At 34.7% G+C, this 23,040-nt stretch overlaps 1 protein-coding gene across 3 annotated transcripts; it reads right to left on the bottom strand.

Moving 5' to 3' along the window:
* Positions 1–5,875: 5,875 nt before the first annotated feature.
* LOC110720017 (uncharacterized protein KIAA0930 homolog) lies at positions 5,876–22,693 on the bottom strand. Of its 3 annotated transcripts, none has more exons than XM_021899016.1 (12): positions 22,434–22,693; positions 21,116–21,341; positions 20,964–21,038; positions 20,547–20,653; positions 19,404–19,464; positions 19,194–19,253; positions 19,031–19,105; positions 18,727–18,867; positions 14,102–14,156; positions 11,141–11,263; positions 6,548–6,771; positions 5,876–6,384 (listed from the first exon to the last, which is right to left on the bottom strand). In XM_021899016.1, the coding sequence occupies exons 1-12, from the start codon at positions 22,463–22,465 to the stop codon at positions 6,361–6,363; spliced, it is 1,203 nt and encodes a 400-aa protein (XP_021754708.1). In that variant the 5' UTR covers positions 22,466–22,693; the 3' UTR covers positions 5,876–6,360. The 3 variants fall into 3 exon arrangements, with proteins under 3 accessions (XP_021754708.1, XP_021754709.1, XP_021754710.1); XM_021899017.1 differs by having other exon boundaries at positions 11,141–11,260; XM_021899018.1 differs by having other exon boundaries at positions 21,152–21,341; positions 22,434–22,692.
* Positions 22,694–23,040: the final 347 nt, after the last annotated feature.

The raw sequence follows: 23,040 nt of genomic DNA, 5'->3' as shown, positions 1-23,040 counted from the left end.
ATTGCCCTGCGAATAGGGACGACAAGGTAACTCTTCTTTTTGTCTGCTAAGAAATGAGATTATCACCCGAGAGGACATAGGACATCTGGAGGTAGAACTATGCCTGGCAGGACCGTTCCAATCGGCATCTGTGATGGAGATCATCCGGGTGGGTGCATAGCGATAAAGATGAAAACCATGATCAAGGGTACCTTTGACTTATGTGATGATGTGCTTAAGTGCATTAATGTGTGGCTTTTGAAGGGAATACATGAATAAGCAAATTTGCTGAACTATGTAGGCAATAATGTTGTTAGGCCTAGAAAAAGTTAGTTACTAAAAAGCACCTGCTACACTCCTGTGTAAGAATTAAAGAATTAGAGATGTGACAAATTAGAGAGAAATAGAATAGAATGGCTTGATTATTATTCATCAATAGGTTGAGTATTTATATAAAACCTAAGCTCATAAGATAGGAAACAATCTTCCTAAAAAATATACGTCTAACCATAAACCCTAAAAATATATTCTCAAAATAATATCTTAACATAAATATCCTAATTAAATATATTATTTACTTAAATGATATCTACGGAAAATATATCACACATATATTTTCCGATATCTCTAACACCCTCCCGCAATTGTAATGGCAGTAACACGAACGTTGCGATTGGAAATTCTTCACTTTGTTGAAGCCGAGATGCACACTCTTGTGATGTCGCCTTCAATTTTTTTTCTTCTTTTTCAATGATGAGAACGTTCATCTTTTCGAACTCATCAGTCATCAATCAATCAAGCAGGAACGTCATTCTTTTCGAACCTGCAAATATAATAATTTTGGTTTTTCCAGAGCAAAACCGAGCTTCAATCAAATATTGGTTTTTCAGAGTAAACCACACTCAAATCTTTTATTGGTCTTTCAGAGTAAACCACACTCAAATCTTTTATTGGTCTTTCAGAATAAACCACACTCAAATCTCTTGGTCTTTCAGAGTAAACCACACTCAAATTTTTTATTAGTTTTTCAGAGTAAAACCAAACTCAAATTCAAAAGAGCAAAATCATGCTCAAATCAATTCACAAACCTTGTCTCACGGCAGAAGGAGAACCAAATATATCTTGTCTCACGACACAAGAGAGCCGTTTTTTTAATTTCTTCATCTCCAAAGATGTGTTATAGTGGAGGAAGTCCACTCACATACTCACAAAAAAAAAAAAAAATCTCCCAAAAAAAAAAAATCACATACACATATATGATACGTGTACCAACCCAAAAAAATAAAAATTTTAAAAATATTAATTGCATAGCGGAAGCAAAATTTTGAATCCCACCGATGGGTTTAATTTTCTAACCCACCGGCAGGGGGGAAATTTTTGTGAGCGGTCCCAAGATTTAACCTGCTCTTGATACCATGACAAATTAGAGAGAAATAGAATAGAATGACTTGATTATTATTCATCAATAGGTTGAGTATTTATACAAAACCTAAGCTCATAAGATAGGAAACAATCTTCCTAAAAGATATACGTCTAACCATAAATCCTAAAGATATATTCTCAAAATAATATCTTAACATAAATATCCTAATTAAATATATTATTTACTTAAATGATATCTACGGAAAATATATCACACATATATTTTCCGATATCTCTAACAAGATGACATTGCCATCAAGTGCCAAGCTTCGACTTAGAGTTCATAAGAGTGGGAACAAGCTTTTCATATTGCATTTTAGCTCTTATTAATCTCTTATGCATACTATATGTCCATTCTACTTAAAGTAGAGATAAATATCTCTTAGCTTATGAGCATATACTCCATCCTACGCCTAGTCCTTAGTGCTGGGATAAAGTGTGTCTCAGACAACCTCTACCGCTAGCAATCAGAGCACTTACCAATTAGAATTAAAATTATGTTGATTAAGATTAAACAACAAAGTAGGGCTTAATTGAGGTGAATAATGAAGAATAAAGATCAAAAGACAAGTAATGAAGTGATTTGAATTCGACGACAGACCCAGATTCAATACCGACCAGCTCATACGTATGATTGATTCTTCAAATAAGAACTCCACCAAAGAAGGAAACAAATTAGGGTTTTCAGATGACAACAATCGAAATTCTGGGCAATTTCAACATACATTCGGCAATTAGGGTTCCGATATAGGCAAGAAAGAGTAGAGGGTACTTCAAAAACACATGGGGAACAAAACAAAGAAAGGTAAGCAGCTAAACCAATGCAAGAATTGTGGCCAATATAGGCACTTTGCAAAGATATGCAAGAATCCACCAGCAAAAAGCATTAACAGCAAAATCACCTCAAAACAAAGGTGGCAAGCCACCACTACAAACTCCTTAGGTTAATTCACATAAGGAAGAAAAAAGAAGGGAGGAATGCTAGAAAGGTTAGTATGATTGTGTTTGTTAGAATGCATTTCTAGCCCTTGCAAATGGTTTACAAACTCTATTTGCTTGTGTGACAGGCTACAAAAAGCTCAACTACTACTAGAGATGAGGTTGATGGGCCTCACAGCATTGCTTACCGAGTATTTCCCCAGAGGTTCCAGGCATTTACAACTAGCCAATAAGCATCTACTTCTACTACAGTTGCAGCACCTTCCAACATAAAACAACCAAAACCCAAGCTACAACCACTTAGGAAAGAAAATTTAAAGGCACATGTTATTGTGTGCTTGAATTGTTTATGACATTTGGATCTAACTAATGTATAAACTTATTATGACCTACTTTTGCATTTTGTCGACTACTTTTGTGTATGAACAAGTTATTGTATGTGCATTTGAACTAGTGGTTGTTAATGATGATGCTAATATCTGGAGTCAATGGTAGTACAAACTTCTCTTGCATTCATTTCCATTAAAATAACATACTATTACATCTTAAATTAAACATTTGAAGTACTTGTTCTTGTTCATTGAAGCATTACATACCATCCATGATTAAGCCTACACATTTTTTAAGATTGCATACATACACTACTAAAGCTACAAATACATATAGCAAATCACAAGCACAACATTCTATTTCCTACCATCGGCTACAATCAAATTCATGTGCTGCCCTCCTAAGGTCAATTTCTTCTTCCTATCAGAATTTAAAGCATTTCAGCTTCAAATTATCGTTTTCATTGAGTAGACATCTTCTCTGTCTAGTTAGATCATCCACCTTTGCAATGAATTCATTTCAACTTTCATAAGCTTCTTGTCCAAGAGCAGTTGATTAATGACTTCCCTATGTGCTATGTCAGTGAATGCAATCCTCTTCATCCACCCACTCAAAGCTTTTGCACCCCTTGTTTCAGTCTTTGGATCATAAAGGAAAGCAATCCTTAAACTTGATATGAGGAATTCTCTAGTCCATGAGGTTAACAACCTTGCAAATGGAACTCCGTAATCACATTTGTTACGCTTAATAGGAGAAGAATTCATAAAGGCCATTATCTACAATTGACATCAATAAGTTAGGAAATATCAATATAACAAATTATTTTGCATCCAACTAGATTCATTTGGTCTAATCAGTTAACATCTACAAATCCCCAACGAATTTCATGATTATAATTGTGTATGAAAATTAGTACTTTTATCCTCAATTTTAGATTGTATTCGGTGATGCTATCATCCTTTTTTCGAGTTTTCGTAAAATAGAATAATTTCAATTTGAAATTCATACCTTTTGCAGCTTCAATCCCCTTTAAAATGCCTCTCAATTTTCAAGAGTGGATGCAATTTTTGGAGTAATTTAATCCTTCAATTACACTACCGGCTTATGTAGAAGAAGAGTCATGACAATTTTTTTTAGTCATGGCAAAATAATATAAAAATTTAAATGTGTAGCTAATTCAAATAGTGGCTTTTTAACGATGGTAAAAGACAATTTTATATACCATTTTTACTCATTTTCATCTATAATTTAGAAAAAGGTAAATCACTATCGCCAATGATAATTCCAACAACAAAATTGCCATTTAATTTAAACTAAAGTGAAAACCCTAATGAAAAGAGTAGAAAAAAAAATTAGGGAAAGAGTTATCCCCGTCGAAAAAAGCAGTGATAATTCACAACAATGGTGTTTTTTATGCTACTTTCGACACTTCCTTGGTGCGGACTGTGGGCATAAATTATTTGCAAAGACTTGTTACGGTGCTGATAATACTGTAATAAATGAAGGTATTAAAAAGGAAAAATTCATGGGAATAATCCCACTTTTGGGCCATTCTTTTTTAATAATCTCACCTTTGAGAAATTATTTAATAATCCGACCTTTACCCCCCATTCTTTTTTATTGGTCCCATTTGACCAGAAACCGGTTAAACCAGTCAAAATTTTTTAATTTTTTTAATTCATCTCCTCCCACCTCTTCCATAGTCACCGCCTGAACTTCCACCCAAACCACCACCACCTCCTCAACTCCTCACTTGTCACCGGCCACCACTCGCCCAACCACCACCAACCTCAACCCTCACACAACCCCACCATCCAATCCTGAAATCACCCACCCAATCCTGAAATCCCCAGCCTCGGCCTTCCCCTTCCCTGAAACCCCACCCACGTCCCCAAACCCAGCCAACCTCAAAACCACCACCCACTTCTTCCCTCTGCCACCCCCTGCCTCCCATCCCCGATCCCCTATTCCCAGCCCTGCGCCGGCTGAGCTACCTAGACCCCATACCCGGCAATATCGCCGCGCTGAACCCCCCTCCCCTACGTCGCGACCCCTAAACCACCACCTAATCCCCCTTGCCCCAAAACCCACCATCAATGGTGGATTTGTACTTATTGCTGCATTTCTTACAACATCAAACTCTACAACACACCAAGCAATATTCAACAACATCACATACCAACTCAATCACAGTAACAACCACATACTTCGTATAATCAAAATCACACAAAAAGATAATCTTAATTTTAACAATTGAATATCAAGGTTTAGCAATTTTAACAATAATGTATTTTCCGACAGCAGTAGCAATTAGAGCTTGACTAAGATGAAATGCAGCGGCATGAGGCAACGATTATTGCAGCGTTCATTGGAATTGAAAAGTTTCGGATCTCGACGATGGTACCGACGAAGACCCAAAAAACAGAAATGGGTTTAGTGAGAATCGTCTCTGATTTACCCATTTGTATTGGATTTTTCTAGAACTTGATGAGGATGTTTGTTGAATCCCACGAAAAGGGATTTGAGAGGGGAAGGGGGTGGGTGGTCGGATTTCAAAGGGGAAGAAGGTGGGGTGGTCGGATTTGAGAGGGAAAGGGGGTGGGTGGTTGGATTTGGGAGAGGGAGGGGGTGGAGTGGTCGGATTTGGGAGAGGGAGGGTGTGGTTTCAGGTGAAGGGGAAGTGGGGTTGCGGTGGTTTCATATGAAGGGGGTGGGGCTGTGGTAGTAGTTCGGTGGTGGGTGGTTGCTTGGGGAATTAATTTATTTTTTCTTTAAATAAATCTTTTTTTTTTAATTTTTTTTTTGACAAATTACAAGCCGTCACGTGTCATGTTATAACAGGTTACATGACCTATCGGGACCATTAAAAAAAAATAGGGAGTAAAGGTCGGATTATTAAATAATTTGTCAAATGTGGGATTATTAAAAACGAATGGCCAAAAGGTGGGATTATTCCTATGAATTTTTTCTATTAAAAATGAAGGAGTGGATTTTTTTTTTTTCCTCAAAAATATTAGACAAAAGATGAAAGGAATTTTGGGGAAAGAGACTAATTAATTGAGCGGGAAAATAAGATCTTCTGCTTTAACATAAGTACTCTTATAAATATATCATTTGCTAATAAAATTCTGAAATTGATGCTTTTTATTAAGTGACCTACGGCGTTTTTAGCATTTGCCTGGAAACAAAAACAAATACAAAAGCATTTAGGCATAATAACACTTAATATACCATTAAACTAGAAAGTATTGGTATTATATTTGTTTTTTCACATTTATCTGGCAACAGCAATGCACATCAAACGAGAAAAATATTGCTTCCCTCAATCCCCCTCTGTACCTCCTTTGAAAATACAAGGGCACCACAAAATACAGGAGCAGATTCGACTCCATCAGCTATTTGCCATTCCTATGCAAGTTTCATCCCATTTCCTAAGAAAAGACCAAGGCAAAAGAAAAGAAAAGAACTAAACTTCACATATATACAATAGTTGTAGAATGCAGTTTTGCTCAAACTCGAGGACGCATTAGAACCATCTAACACAAAAACACTCAAGAATTCACGATTAACCCAGTTTCTGGGAATTTTCAATCTAAGGATATGGACAGAAGATCCAACATCTAGAATACTCTGCAAATTGTGTATTTGATAGTTATGCATTGTGCATCCTCTGCGCAGCAAGATAAAAGATCACATGCTCACCGGTGGACCACCCTGATTTTGATGAAAATAGAACAAGGAAACGTATAAGAAAAGGCAGCATACTGATGAGATATCTAATGTAAAAAGGCCAGCAAAGCTAGAATACATTCACTTTGAAGTAAAGAAACTTGCAGCACAAAAGTGCACAATAATAACAATTTTCATTAACTGTTACCTTAAACAAGAGATCATGTGCAATGTGTTCCCAAGGCAATGATACAGACATTAAAGAGCAGTTAAGAGGCAACATCTCATCATCTGAATTATTTGAAGCAGCTGCATAAGCCTGTTTAGCAGCAACAGAAGCAACAGATGCAGCTCTCCGGACAATTGTAGCAAAACCAAATCCACTTTTTGAATCAACAGGTGAAGAAGGCCTTGATGAATGCTGGCTTTGATCTGGTTAAACAAGATAATTTAATCATCTATCACCAAGCACAATAATAAATTGTACAAAATTTGAGAATACACCTTGAAAAATGAGACATCCAATCATCTGAAATACAAATTAACTGTATTCAGAATTAAAACTTAAGCTATAATCAATAATTCTATAGTTATGTAATTTTTGTACTCCGTAATTTAATGTAGCGCAGATAATCTCCCTCACCGTATTTTTTCTCTATATATCCAGCCACTCAGTATTAAAAATAATGACAAATAGCTTCCAAAGAGGATAATCTTTGTGTGATGTTGGTTCATAAAGTGTGTGTGAAGGAGCATGACTGGTAGAGTTACAACCCTCCTGGACTGGAAGACATAAAAAGTCAGGAATGAGTTCCATCTAGGATTTCAGCAAACTGTGGCATCTTAAGAGTGGATACTCTATTAAAAACGGGTATTAATTTCTCTGTGGGGACGAAGTAGTTGAACCATGGGCTTAGCAGCATCTAGAACAAGTTACAAATCCCTAAAACATCGGTTTATAACATGGAAGACGAGAGAGAGATTGCAGAAGATAGGAATTAGTAACGGTTCTAGCTGCTTGATATGTGGGGCAGGGGCTGACTCATTAACACTTTTTTAATTCTCACATTTCTCAGTATAGTTCTTAGTGTATAACTGCAGAGATAGTTTGGATAGGAGTGTGTGGGGATTATATTAAATAGAATCTTCCTCATCTTTTTCAGTAGATCTAACAAATGAGGGTCCAAATTCAAGAAAAAACGTTATTTTTGAAAATAGTTGCAGCTAGTCTACAGAGTTTGGTTTGCAGCTAGTCTACAGTATGGTTTCTACAGAATTATAAACTTAATAGCTTAATACTTAAAAGAAAATTGAACAGCAGATTAAAGAGAATACAAAATGTAGAATAAGAGCTCTAATAAGCAAGTTAAAAGAATGGATGATGAATGGTTCAATCAATTGTAAATGTGAATAGTGTCTGAATGATTGTATTACCCCTCGATAATGCTTTTAAGTTTAGCTTTAGAAAGCAGGGGGGTCATTCCTAGAAAGTTTTCCCAATCTCCAAAAAGCTTAAAGTTGTACGAGTGTATTGTGTTTTTGAGGAAGTTAGTACCATTTTTACTGATCCAAAAAGAAATATATAAGTTTAAAGACAAATGAACATATAGATACAGAAATTTAAGGAAAAATTGATACATAAGCAAGAAAAAAAAAGTGGATAAAACAGCTAGAACCTTCATATTGTTCCTTTTCCATAAATAATAACGCCTTCTTCATACTAACTTTGCTTCTGATTATTTGCACCATTTGCCAAAATGGATTGTTCATACTATTCGCATCAAATGTTCTGTCCTTTTTAAGTTGTCTTTTCTCTATCTCTCTCCTCATCACATGCATCTCTATTTTTCTCTCTCCATTTAACACCCAAAAACAAATTCTTTCCAGGAGTCTGTGCAACCCTAAAAGTTGCAAAGGAGCAAGTCACAGCGCATACCTAAGATAGACTTGCGCAGGGTATAATGGTAATTTCACGCAAAGTTTTTTGCTATCACGGTACCGTAGAACCACATTTTTTGTACCCAAAAAAAAGGTCAGTTGGTACCAAACAAAAAATAAACCAAAAGTCAATTGGTATCTGCGCAAGTGCAAAATCTCATACAGATATACATTAGGACTTAATTTATTTGACGCATTGTCTTATAGCAGCAAATCAGATTAAATCAGCCCAGTTCCATTGAATTATCCCATTTTACTGTAACACCCCCCCCCCCCCCCAACCCCCCAACTGCCTTAGCCCTTAAAGAAGCTGCATTAGGAGTTTTATCCAATAGAAATTCTTAGTTAAACTAGTTCATGAGAGGATGTATGCATTTCATTCTAACCACGGCCACCGTGAAATCAGCATAAAAGCATTGCACCACATCTCTTTTTCCCTTCCATGGCCCAAATGAAAACTTGCAGAAGACCAAAAACAATATGATAGAGAACCTAATAACCCCAGTCCAAATACACTATATTAATATTACTTGCTATCTCACAGTGAAGGAAGACATGGGAGCAAGACTCACCAATCACTATTGACATTGGTACTATGACACAACATGCATATATTTGACAAATTTACCATCCCTGAGGACCTGTTCGTCTCCTTTGGAATATATTGTTAGTGCTATTTCTACCCAATGCTAAAAGTCCACACAAAAGCTCTCACCAAAAGTGGAAATCAAGCCTGTCCTGCTATGAAGTTATTCCTAGATTAGATGGTATAACATGTACAGTTGTATACTATAATACTGTAGAAAGTATGAAAGTTCTACTCCCTAATCACCCCCACACAAGCATAGAGAATGTGAAAAGAAGTAGTTAATCAATCAATCAATCAAAAGCATTAATCCCATAAGTAGGGTCGGCTATATGAACCAAAAGTGATTATTCCGTATAGTCATCCACAAAAATTTTCCTCCTCCATCCCTTACGATCAAATACCTCATTCTTATGCAAATTTATTTGCTTCATATCCTTCCTAACTCCTTCCAACCAAGTCATTTTCGGTCTCACTCTAACTCGTTTAAGTTCTCCATGATCCCACTCTTCCACTCTTTGTACCGGTGCACCTTGGGGTCTCCGTCTTAAATACCCGAACCAACACAGGCAATTTTCCCTTAGTTTGTCTACAATTCCAGTAAAATACCAAAAAGAATAGAAAAGGGAGATTACCTAAGATACAACAGTTGCAAATGAGTTAATCGCGGAGAATTGGCCCAAAGGAATGATAATATAATAGGAAATTGGTAAACACCAAACTTTTAGTGACTGAATATAAAGTTATTATCACATAAAATTCCTCCACCAAAATGGTTTACTCTGAATTCAGATGGCGCAGCAAAGGGGCTTAAGGTTGGTGTTTGGAGGCTTAGGATTTAGATGGATACACCAGGCAAAACAACTGAATCTCCAAAGTACTATTAATTCTGGAAAAGAGCATTCATATGATTAACTTTTGTTAAAAATCTCTATAGAAAACAGACTGGGGGATTATGTTAATTCATTACTACACAGAAATGACAGACCAATACCATACAGTTGATTGGCAAACAAAGAAGTTGAACGTGCAATTATTCTATGTGGTCCAATTAGGAGCTTCAGATGATCATGGAAGAGATATGCCTTTTTAACTAATATCCATAAACAAATGGCGACAATGTATCAACACTAACTACATCAATAGGTAAAAAATAATCAATAGAAACCAAAGTGTGAGAAGCTAAAAACACATAATAAATTAATCTTTGTTATCTTATTCCAAATTAATCTTGAAGAGCTACCATCAATTCTAATAATTGCATCAGAGCAACACCTCTCTTTTATTTTATTTTTTTTTATTTTTTTTTATTTTTTTTTATTTTATTTTGTTAATGAGAAAATCAAAATAATTCCCCAAGTATAGATCAATTAAGAGATTGAAAATTAGAGAGAATAATTGATGAATTGTACTCAAAATTGGACGAATTCATATAGAGAATAATAATTTTAGCTGCTTGAAATTGATTGTCAGTATTTGACCCTTTGGATTCAGGAGTTTTGGAATTTTAAGAGGAAGATATGAAGAGTCAAATAGATAAATTGATATTTATGGAATATAGGATGTTTATCCATGGAAAAATGGGAAAGAATTAATGTTATGCAAGTTTACAGGTTTGACACTTTAAGGAAGAAGTACAAAAGGGCCTCCTAAATTTTGGGCTCTGTACAGCCGCTCAAGCCACACATGGTTAGGGCCGGGCCTGATACCAAGAACAATATACAATAACATCTTCACCAAATTTCAAAGAAAGAGGTTTCCTTTGCTACACCTAAGCTTTATTTCCACTTAGATTATCTGCAATTAAAGGTTTCCCTTATTATTCCCAATTTACACAAATACTTTCTTAGTTATCCATAAACAAATGGAGACAAGCATAACAAGAAATAGGTAAAAGTAACTTATAAAAAAAACAAAGAAATGAGAAGCTAAATGAAATCTCTAAGACATGTATTAGGACCTATATACAATTATACATTACATTTTCAAAAATTTCAAGGAAATTTTGCATCTCTACTCTCTATTGCCATTAAGTCCAAAAGGTTATAAACATATCCGTTATTATTATGCTGCAAAAAACGTAAATCATCTCCGGACCTTCACAGAAAATAATAGATGACTAAATGCACAAACCCTCGTGTATATATATAGGTAAAAAAAAAAAAACCCATCCCACAAGGCAGTGATGCTGGTGCAGGCACATTTAACAATTGAGCTACAAATCGAAAATAAGACGTATGTGAACTAGTCCATTGAAGGAGTTAAATATTCTAGTACCTTCAACACCAGAAACAGCAACTTCAACTTCTCCACGTCCGCCTGGACCTTTCATGTAAATTCTGTCTAATTTACCTGAAGAATGACTGAAAGAAAGCAGACTCCCAAAACGATTTCTCCCTGCTGAAGAAGTATAGAATGAAGAACAATGAGAACGCAAAGAGCAATGAGAAGGCAAAGCAAAGAAAACAAAACTAGATATTCTGATGTCAACATAGATTTCCAAAATCTATAAAGAGAACATATAGCAATGACAAAAGGTGGAATGTTTTTTGCAAGTCAAAGCTCATGAACTCTTAAAATTGCAACACACACGAATGCGAGCCAGTATAATCTTACAGCAGCATGAAAGTTACATTGAATTCTCATCCAAGATCCCACAATAATTAAATATCAAGACAACAATGTCCCAAAGTAGACCAATCTGATTAGACTGAAAAGTGCTCAATGACATGTATTAGTATCACAAATGCATCCAAGTGATCTCATCATTTATGGATGAGAAGCACATATATGTGAGGTTTAGTGCAGTTTGCTTAGGTATTGACCAAGAAAGTACTGAGACATAAATAGCATATAAAGACAGCCTCAATGCCAACACAAGGCAGATCATGTATCAAAAGACTGCATGGATGTATTCATGATACTTAACAGTACTACGGAGTTCTGTTGAAAAGAATTCCTTTTTTAAGACATTGTTGCTTGAGGACACAGACGACCAGGATTCAAAAAGGGCCACCCCCACTTATACATTATAACATATACGTACACTCATTTTAGGAATCTACAGACTGCCCTATTAAGCTCAATAAAGTTATAAAACAAAGAAAACAAAAAAATAAAAATAAAAAATAGAGAGAGAGAGTTGAAGTTAAAGCTTTTCACAAAATAGACCATCTAGTAAAAGGGACAAAAGGGTCTAGTACTTTTAGCGTTTTTGGGTTGCTGGTGTTCCGCAGTTTCAAAATAGTAGTATTAAGATAAACTTTCACTGCACTTACTTGCGACCCGTGCTTTCCTAAACTTAGGCTCTATCTTCTCTAACTTATTAAAATGAGTTCCAGTGAATAAGCCAAATAAAGCAAGGGATCAGCAAAATCAAGTTAAGTTTTTTTTTTTCATTTTTTTTTTTTTTGAAGTTAGTTTATTTCAGCCAATATCAGCTGAGAAAACAGAGCCTGAACTAGAAGTATTTCCAGATTAGCTTAAAAAAAAATCCATGTTTAAAAATTATGGCATCTTTAAGCACATTCTCGTTCAACAACAACAAAACCTTAGTTCCAAAATAATTTGGGGCCGGCTAACACATTCTTGTTCATTGATCAAAATAATGTTATCAATTGCACAAGCGGAATTGAAAATCAAAAGGTGTTGTGATTCAAGAACAGCTTCCTCAACTGTACATCTATAGTAATATAGTTAAAAAGTGTTCAGCAACAAGTTTGGGTGCCAAACTGATGATATGACACAAACTCTGGCTGGATTGGATAATATGAAGATCTCTCCAGAACAATCACACACAGTCCCTTTCAATCTCCACTAATGCATAAATTTCCTAAATGATCAACTTCAAACCACTTTCCTATTTTGCTTCTTTTTAATTCAAATCTTATATATCCTCCTCTATGAGTATTTTTAAATGAAGAGTATGGAAATCCTACATCAGTTCCACTAATGCTTCTTTTTAAATCAAATCTTATATGACCTCCTCTATGAGTATTGCCTGATACAGCACCCCAACTTTCATTGCATCTTTCAATGTCAACCACGTGTCTTATGTCCAGTCAACATTAAACAAACATACCCAAATGTTTCTATGCTCCATTACTTAGTAATCTTTTCACACAACACATCCTCACTTAGTTCATAATTTCACCAAAATTTCTGAAAACTCCTTGTGATGTGACAACATATCTTCAAACTGAAGGGTTTGTCATCCTAATCATATGGTACAAAACCCTTCAAGAATTCAAAAAAAATTAATAATATAAATTAAAAAATACAACCCATAAAACACACACACACACAAAAAAAAAAAAAAAAAAAAAAAAACATAAATAAAATAAGTACAAAAGTTGCAAAGTGGTTAAATGATGCCAGTTCATACAGACATAGAGTTGAGTTCTGGTGAGAATGATAAAAGAAGTTGAGCCCAATGTATAAAGAAGCTCAAGGTGGCTTTGGTGCACCTCTTTGAAGTGAGGCGCAGTGCATAAAAAATTTTAAAAATTGACTGAAGTGCACCTCAGATGCGCTTTGGGTGCACAACAGGTTCGCCTCATCTGCACCTTGTGCACTTCCAGTGTGCCTCTTTGAAAGCGCTCTAACCTGATCACCTAGCACCTTCTGCGGGCTTTGTAATACACTGGTTGAGCATAAGCTTTGAGAAGTCCGCAGATATCCGCAATGTGAATTTTAATTAGAGGCACATAAGTAAGGTAAACTATAGGAGTGCCAATAAAAATAGATTGTAACCAGAAATTGATTAATATAACTTCATATCAAAGATAGATGGTTATCAGGACATTGAATCAGCAACTCAGATTCTCAAGTCATGTGCAGCCTTAAGGCACTACTACCCAGGAACTCAGGGAGTCACAGATAAAAACCCCATGTATCAGAAACTGCTAATCAGTAGAATGTATCAGAAACGGAATTTAATCCACGTAACCGCATATTCTCTTTGAGGTTGTCTAACATTATTTCAAGCCTTTAATATGCTTGGTCAGTCATGTCTATCTCATGTAATAATTCTCTAGTTTTTAACTTCTTTTGTGTTATCAGATTACTTTATAGATTACCATACACGTTTGGATTGTGGTTATAAATGCTTGAAACTTATCCAATGACAAAGTCTTCTAATTATATTAACAATGAAACACCAACAACATTAACATCCCAAAATTGTCACTCCTTGCTAAGAAAACATAGGTACTGGATTGTTGAGTTGTAAAAAATTACCATCATATGCATCACGAACCATTTGATAGCTCACAAATCCAGAAAATATAGTAACCTGCAGCCATAATTGTGTCATTCAGTCAGAAAGCTTGTACGGAAGAGTACAGTGGACATTTCAAAACTTTTCAAATGAAATACTGAGTTTGATAACTGCTATAATAACCAGAAATGAACATGGTCACATTTCCCCAAGGATTGCCTAGTTCCAACTTTTAAGTCAAATAATAACATTGCAATGAAGCATAGAAATATACCCAAGCCCTGGAACTTTCATCTCAAATAATAACACTGCAATGGACATGGTCACATGACTTTATGACACAGTACCAATAAAAGCCAAAGCAAGAAATATCCCAGACAAACTGCATTGGTGAGATTAATTCTTAGATCAGATACCACTTCCAGTAGCACAGTGAGCACTAATTTGAAATTGCGAATCAAGTTTCCAAGAACAAAATAGCCTCCTAAACATATTGCAAATGGGACACAAGAATTTCCTCTATTTTGTCGCATTAAAACCTTTCATTAAACGTTCCCAAACCCCTTTATGCAACAACCTTCAAAGACTATCAACAATTAGAGTGGAGAAAAAAGTGACAATGGATAACACTTTTAGACGAAGAAAACCAATCTCTAGGGAGCCCATTGACCATGACTAAAAAGCATAGGATAAAAACCATTTTAACCTATACCTACACCGCACACTAAAACCCTTTTAGAAAGGATGTTATCAAGTAAGTCCCAACTCACTATCATTGGGGCTAATTAACAAATTGGTTTTACAAAAAAAAAATATAAAAAATAAAAAAAAAGCATGCAACACCGTGCAAAAAAAGAAAAGAACTCCGGCGATAATTTGGAAAAAATAGTTAACCCCATGCGACAATTTGGTAAAAAAATAAGCAAAGCAACATTTAGATCAAAAAATTTATTTTATCCTACAACCTCCTTAAAATGTGTATTTTAATTTGTTTTTGTGTTTTTTAAATTTATTTTTCCCATTTTAGATTTTCCAATTGAGGTTTGGAGATGTTTGGGAAAAAGAAGAATTGAATGGTTGACTACTTTTTTCAACAAGATTTGGGTGATGTAATAAGATGCCTTTGCAGTGGAGGAAAAGTATTTTGTATAAGAACAAAGGCAATGTCCAAGATTGTGCTAATTATCAAAGGATCAAACTAATGAGTCATACAATGAAACTTTGGGAGTGAGTGATAGAACAATGGTTAAGGATTAGTTTGAATATCTCGGGAAACCAATTTGGATTTATGCCTAGAAGATAAACTGTGGAGGCAATCCATCTTATGAGACAACTAATGGAGATTTATCGGGATAAGATAAAGGATTTACATAAGGTTTTTATTGAATTGGAGAAGGCCTATGATAAGGGTTTGGTATGCTTTAACAATGAAAGACATTTCGTAGAAATATATTGACATCATTAAGTACATGTCGAGGGGAGCTAGGGCAAGTGTACCGCACACCGTTGTAAACTCTGAGTTCCCTATTACAATCGGAGTTCATCAAGGTGATACACTTAACTCTTTTCTTTTTGATATAGTCATGCATGAATTAACGAGTTCAATTTAAGATTATATATCATGGTGCATGCTAATGTAAGTTGGAATTGTGGAGACAGACATGGCTTTAAGGTGAGCATAAGTAAGACAAAGTATTTAGAATGTAAATTTAGCAGTTTAGCTGTGTGAGAAACACGACGCAAGGGTGATCACCTTAGATGGGAAGATTGCCCAAGGTTCGGTCTTCAGGGATCTATTATTCAAAAGGATGGAGAATTGGATGGAGATGTAGCTCATCGTACCAAAGGGGGTTAGTTAAAGTGGAAGAGTGCGACAGGGTTTTTATTTATTAATACACAGCATGACTCATATAATCGGGTAAATTCTACCAAACGACAATAAGACCAACATTATTATATGATACCGAATGTAGGTGTTGTAAGGCATTGCCACGTGCATAAGATGAATGTGGCGGAGATGCACATGTTGCGATGGATGTGTAATTATACAAGAAAGGATCGGTTGAGAAATGAGATAATTAGATAGAATGTAGGGGTTACATCGATTATATACAAGAAATGAAAGAGAATTGCTTAAAGTGGTTTGGCATGTAAGGAGACCAAGTGAAGCTTCGATAAGGAGGCTTGAAGAGTTGCAAAGTGTAGGGATCACAAAAGCGGGGGAAGACCTAAGAAAATTTGGAAAAGGGTAATTAAGAGTGATATGAATGTTTAAGGGATATAGGAAAATATGATGTCAGATAAGGCGGCGTGGAGGGAGAAAATTCACGTCAATGATGTGTCATTATTATATATATACTTTTGTTTATTTTATCTTAATATTTATTTATTTTTTTACTTAATTCGTGTTTATAAACTTTATTGATTTTCTTTGCTAAAGTTTTCTCAAACATTTATGTTTTTAACTCACATGATTTGACCACTCTTTACAACTTTCTTAAATTTTAATCTTAGTCCTCTTTTAAAACTCTCTTAATTTTACTTGGATGTTCTTTCTTATACTCACTTCACACAACCTTTTTTCGAACTATTTCAACTGATTATGTTGTTATGTCCTTTTTTTAGGACGGTTCCTTGACGACTCATACTCCCTCTATGTTTTTTTTTTTTTAAAGTATTACACTTTGACCGACACATAGTTTCAGGCAATTTCATTGACTTAAATAAAGTAAGAGGTAAGTGGAGTGGTTGGAAAATTATACGGCCGCATTTGATAACTGTAACACTTTAAAAAAAAAAAAAAAAAAAAAAAAAAAAAAAAAAAGCCAATAGAGGAAGTATGAGAGGACCCAAATCATTGTAGGACTAAGGCTTTGTTGTTGTTCTTGTTTATTTTGCTAAATCCCAAATTACCCAATTTTATTTCAAATCTTTCAAAAAAAAAAATTTCCCGTTAATAAGGGGTTGTAAATCAAGGGAATTCTAATATTTAAACATAAAAAGGGTTGGAAAATTAAGTGGGGAAAATAAATGAGTGAAGTAAATTTTCTATTAAAAACCACAAAAATGAATTAAATTAGTTCGAGAGTAATTACTCGGAAATTTTTTAGTTTTAAGGCCAACTCTCACCTAAGATTATTGTTTTTACCAAATTGTTGCATGAAGTTAACTTTTTTTACTAGATTATCACCGGAACTATTTCTTTACCAAATTAATTGTTGCAAGGGGTCATTTTTTTCTAACCAATCTGGTTGATTGGCCCTATTATAGGCATTTAAATCCCCCCCCCCACATCACACAAACACATAAAAGAATGATAAAATAAATTAAAAGCGTCACATAGAATTTGTCTATTTTCAATGGAAATCACATTGTAATTGTAAAACTATGTATGAAACGACCTCCCTTATCCGCATGAGCAATAATTTCATTAAGATTTTGCATTTAGTAAGTAACTAATTAGTCCATAGTACCTAATCATAGCAGACCAGTTATTTTAAGGAACAAAGACAATGACGTTAAAATTCGTGATTTTCCCCTAAAATCTCAGTTTTAAAGAATACGACCAAACTAATCCATCAAATATGACTTTATTGAATCCCAAACTCTCTAGAAAAAAACACCATAGAAAAATTATTGGGACCAAGTGCCTTATCCCTCTCCTTTTCAAACACAATTTTTTAAACTCTTCCTTCTCAAAGATAGTCTTAACCACTCAACTACATCTGGAGAGATTGGATCCCAATCAAGACCCTCAAGCCTAGGATGTTGACCCCTAAATCTTTAGTGAACAAGCTCTTTTAAACTACTTACAATAGTATCCTTTCAAGTTAACAAGGGAGAGTTCAATGGTGATTATGAGCCATGTGAAAAGCTTCCATGTTGGTCATTCATTGGTGTTATGGGTTAAATTAAAAGCAATGTACTTAAGGACTAAAAACAAAACAATATGGGATTTTCAAAATTCAGAATTTTTTTCCATTGTGTTTTTCTCTTATAACTCATGAAGACAAGGGTATAACAAATAGATTTTTCAATTGTGTGATGGGACATGAAAAAAGAGGATGAAAACATATTAAAGGTGAGGAAATCCTAACTTTTAAAAGGTTTGAGATAACTTTTATGAATAGTGTTCGGACAATTATACCCTCTAAAATGTTTATTTACTTATTTGCCTCATGAATGTTAATTGCCTTGTTTTTTTTAAAAAAAACTTTTAAGAATAGTATGCGGACATTTATACTCCTAAAAATATTTGTTTAAATCTTTCATGATGCCAACAAATAATATTGTGACATAAGGCTAAACCGAAGGAGCTTCCCGAACATGGCTAGGTATGGCACGCGTATCGCGAGTTTGCCGCCCTAGTATTAAAAAAGTGTTTTGAGAAAAAACAAATACCCAAGTTACAAATCTAGCAGTGATTATTTTCTTCTTTTGTATGCCATTAGCTTGCTTTTTCCATGAAGGTCAATTGTGAGATACATATTAAAAACGCAAAGCTTATTATTGAGAATTTTACTAACCAAAAGGTTCCCAACTTCCCATAAACAATTTCCCAATATTCAATGTATTTCAAGGAAGTGGGATTCAATTATTCTTGGCACTCAATCACTGTGTATTATCAGAATGGAATGTACCAAACCTTGGTTTTATTATTAGTTCCAGAATCTTCTGTTTTTGGTGATTTGTCAGAAACTTCATTCTCAGGCGTTTCACTAGGAAATGCTGCCCCAGCATGTGCATTAAGGACCACACAGTAGCAATGATCTGCATCTGACAAAACCTGCAGTAAAATAAAATTAAAAATAATAATAAAAAATTAAAAACAAAACAGGTTAGTAGATCAGCAGTCACAATGATGACTGAAATTGTATTGATACACTCAATAGTTATAGCTCTTCGATATTACGAAAATAATAACAGCTTCAGATAATATGATAAGTTACCACTGTGTCAAATGTGGAATCAAAGTCATCGATGGCAAAGCATATATCAGGATATGCCGGAAATGTTTCTGCTTCCTGGACATAAGATAGACTAATTCAGATAATATAGTGAAACACAGCAGGAAATACTGAATACTACATCTAATATTGGATAAGAACTCACCTTCCTAGAATCCAAATGAAAATTGACCCGGCTTGGTGATGCATAAACAGTCTTTACAACCTGGAAAAATATATTATTAAAAAACACTGCAGATTTCATAATAACATGGACCAGATTTTCTTGAGCTCAGCATTATAACCAGATTGTAAAAGGTTTTTATAAAATAATTATCTAGAAAATCATCCACCATCATAAAGGAAATGTACACACCTTGTATATAGGACTCAATTTTGTATCTTTCCCCACTCGATGATGTTGAAGGACCTGATTGCTAATATAGATAAGTCTCAGATTAAATAATCATGGGAATGATCTAAAACAAATGAGCTTAAAATACAATGTTTCATCCTTACAGCTCAAGGAGATCTGTAAGCATCATGCATCCTTCCCACAAGTTTCAAACTAACAATTACAGAGCTAAGAATAATTTGGAGGCAAAGAAACCTTTTAACAACCTAGTGTAAAAGATTTCACAAAACCTCTACCACTTAGTTTTTCACATTTTGGAAATATATTAGGGAATGAATAAGTAGTTGTCATACTTGTTCTTTGATACATTTAGTGGCTTCAAACTTTCATAACTGCCATGTATCATATACTATTTACAATTGGTATGCAGACCCATATATTGCATTTTTAACAGTAGCTTATGTAGGCGAATCCATAGAGGATTGATTAGGTATTTTTCGTGATGTTGGTAGATACTTTTCAAAGTTTCAAACTACTCCTTTTCTTTTCCATGTCAGCATTCCATATAGAGGTTATTATAATAGCAATATGTCTGACAAATTCTTTGGATCCAAATAGAGTCTCCCTCAATAAAGAGAGTAGTCAATTTTGAAAATCTTTAAAGTGAATTTATGGACCTTAAGACTGTGACATGAAACAAAGGACTCCATACAGGCATCTGGATACACATATTGAAAAATTACCATTAAATTAATCAACAATTTACAATTTTCCCACCATATTTATTCTTGATGACAAGACCAACTTATATTAAAATCTCCTACTAAATCGATGGTGAAGAATATTGTCATGAGGAGCATATTCTAGCAAAACATTAGATCTTTTTCATTAAAAGGGCAAAAGCTTTAACAGGTCAACCAACATGCTATTGAGGAGAGATACATACATCAAACCCAAATCACAATTCACCATTGTAAAAACTCAAACAAGAGTTTATGCAAGGGTTGCATATGTAAACATGTGTAAAGGCTCTTTTCTTACTTCAAAACTATTTAGTGTAAAAGGAAAAAAAAACAAAAAAAGCAAGCAAAACTAGCAATTTTGAAAGAGATAAATGACAGTGCAAAAGAGCAGAAACCAATGTGGAAAAGATAGCAAAACTACCTGCAAATAGCAACAGTTACGGTGAATGAAGTGTGAGCAATAAGGTTCAAATAATATGATCGCCTCCAATCCACCTCCATCAAATTGTCACCAACCATATTATCCAACTGTATGAAAAAGAAAAACTGTATTTAACACTTATGTAAAATACAGAACAGATAAAGAATAGAACAACAGAGCACTAATACAACCCATATTCTATCCTTCATTTTATTTTTCTTCATTTGCTTTTGCAAGAGAACAACAGGTAGCTCCAAAGGCTAAAACAAATGTTCTGGTTATAACCATTTAAAGTGATTACTTAAATTTTCAATTTCCAAAGTTTCATGGCATCTGCTTCTCATGATATATCTACGGACATTAAAATCCATTATGAAACAAATGCTAGTATCAATGCTAAATCAGATTGGCTTTTACCTTAGATGCCCACCTGCGTACAAAGTAAGGAGAATTGGCATTTAAGTCATCACTAGAACTATGTCCATGGATGTTCTGCAATGACAATAAAACAACATAAGAGTAGTGTAAGAATATATATTTTACTCAAAATCACTAATTGGCAAATATACCCATGCAGTGGAAGGAGAAACAAAATATTTAAGCACCATTTTCCTAACAAAAAATATGAGATCATCATCTTGGCGTCCTCTTGATTGCTTGCCTTGAACGAAATATAGATTCAGAATATCGTGCCAAAAAGCTTGATCCAATTCAACATCTGATGCATCGTGCTCATCAACTATAGTCTGCCCCAACAAATTAGAGTGCTTCTTTACCATACTCAGCAATTCATACCTTTAAAGCAAACAGTCCACCAGGGAAAAATTATATAAGAAGCAGGCAAAAAGCTACCCAACGCAGCATATAGTATAGCTGGTCAGCATCTTCAAAATGCGATGTAGACAAACAGTTGGCTCAAATAATTGAAATAGTTCTCTATTTAGTGACAAAATAACTATTAATCTTATCAGTGTTCAAATTATCATCATCCCATCCAGTAACTCATGATAGACGTGATAACCAATTTAGGGAACCTCTACAACTCCCACCACCCCCTCACTCAAAAACCTTTTGAGCCCTTTCTTTAGTAACACTGACATTGCTTGCACCCTAGTTTCTTACTTAAGCATAGCATAGAATTCCTTAAACCCCAAGGGTAGCTTACACGTGTGATTGTGATGACCATGCACCATTAACTGAACAATATTCCATACCGTACTAAAGCTCTAAACAAGATAACTCATTGTTGCAATGAAGCAAGTGTGGACAGGTCCACCCTTTGATTACATGTTAAGGTCAATTTTATAGGGATTCTTATTGAATATATGGCTATTATTGGACAGAATCAGCCAAATAATAACTAAATCATTAAACTATTTTTGATAACAAAAAGCACAAATATAGTTTTGTATTGATTTGTTCTTTCATTTCACTCTCCATTTTCATTTTTCCTTGCTCATTTATCGACCCCATTTTGACCCTTTAAACTGCCACCCTTTTATGACACAAACCCGCTACCCGTTCGATCAATTAACCGGGTCTCTAATCACAAAGCACAAATTCATGTGCAATTTGTTCTTACAGTCGCCAAATTGTCACGTCATTCTCTCAACAACTACAGAAAGATGAAGCACAAAATTAAAAGTATTTACAAACCAAAAAAAAAAAAAAAAACCGCCAACATGAGGAACAACTTCAATGTCAGCAAATTCTTAATAAATCGGAGTACACAAATACGAAAAATTCATCCGGCAATCAACTAATCAAACAATAACATAACAAAACTTGTGAAAATACGAATTTCATAAACAAGGTTAACAAATTGAGCGCAGATAATAGGAACTTAATGAAAATAAGCTAGAGAAATTAGGGGCGATGAGATGATACCTTGAAGGAGTTTGACCTCCATGAGAGAACATAATTGAGCAAACAAAGTGTTGGATGAAAAGATTGAAGCAAAATGTTCAAATGAGCATTGGAATTTCCGAAAGAGAAAACCGCGTAAGCAAACGACAAACCCCAGAAGGTATGATGAGTCTGTAGAAGCAGACACCGAATTATAAAGAATGGAGCATAAGAGACTAAGAGAGAGAAAGGAATTCTAACAGTTTATCAGCCTACGTTTGCTTGCACACTTGCAAAAACTTCTCTCGTACAATCAATGTTATACACCTTCGTAAATCGATACACCTCGATAAACGTTTACCGTGGATTGGAATGGAATCTCATATTAGAAAGATATAGATTAGCTTAAAATTGTTTGGTTTAGTGTTAAAATGGATTATATTTTTCGAATGGAATATAAATCTTAGGGGAGGTGAGTATGGGATTCTATAGGTATGGGATATCCTTTGAGTAAGATATTTCATTACTAAAAAACTCAACCAAACAAAAAAAAAATAGATGAAATGCATTCTAACTCTATTCCAAATGATCCAACCAAACGACCCCTTACTTCCTCCATCCGAGGCGATCATTGAGCGGGCCGAGCCGG

The sequence above is a fragment of the Chenopodium quinoa genome, unplaced genomic scaffold (genome assembly GCF_001683475.1).
Source record: "Chenopodium quinoa cultivar QQ74 unplaced genomic scaffold, ASM168347v1, whole genome shotgun sequence".
In the NCBI taxonomy this organism is placed as follows: Eukaryota; Viridiplantae; Streptophyta; class Magnoliopsida; order Caryophyllales; family Amaranthaceae; genus Chenopodium; species Chenopodium quinoa.
The sequence above is the reverse complement of the archived record's forward strand: the minus strand, read 5'-3'. Positions and strand labels throughout refer to the sequence as shown.

Bases quoted from the DNA above. Each gene is read 5' to 3' on its own strand.
- LOC110720017 (XM_021899016.1), bottom strand. From the start codon at position 22,465: ATGTTCTCTCATGGAGGTCAAACTCCTTCAAG. The intron at 21,342-22,433 runs GTATCATCTCAT...TTTGCTTTAAAG, and splicing joins GGAGGTCAAACTCCTTCAAG to GTATGAATTGCTGAGTATGG. The intron at 6,385-6,547 runs GTAACAGTTAAT...CATCAAAATCAG, and splicing joins CACATGATCTCTTGTTTAAG to GGTGGTCCACCGGTGAGCAT.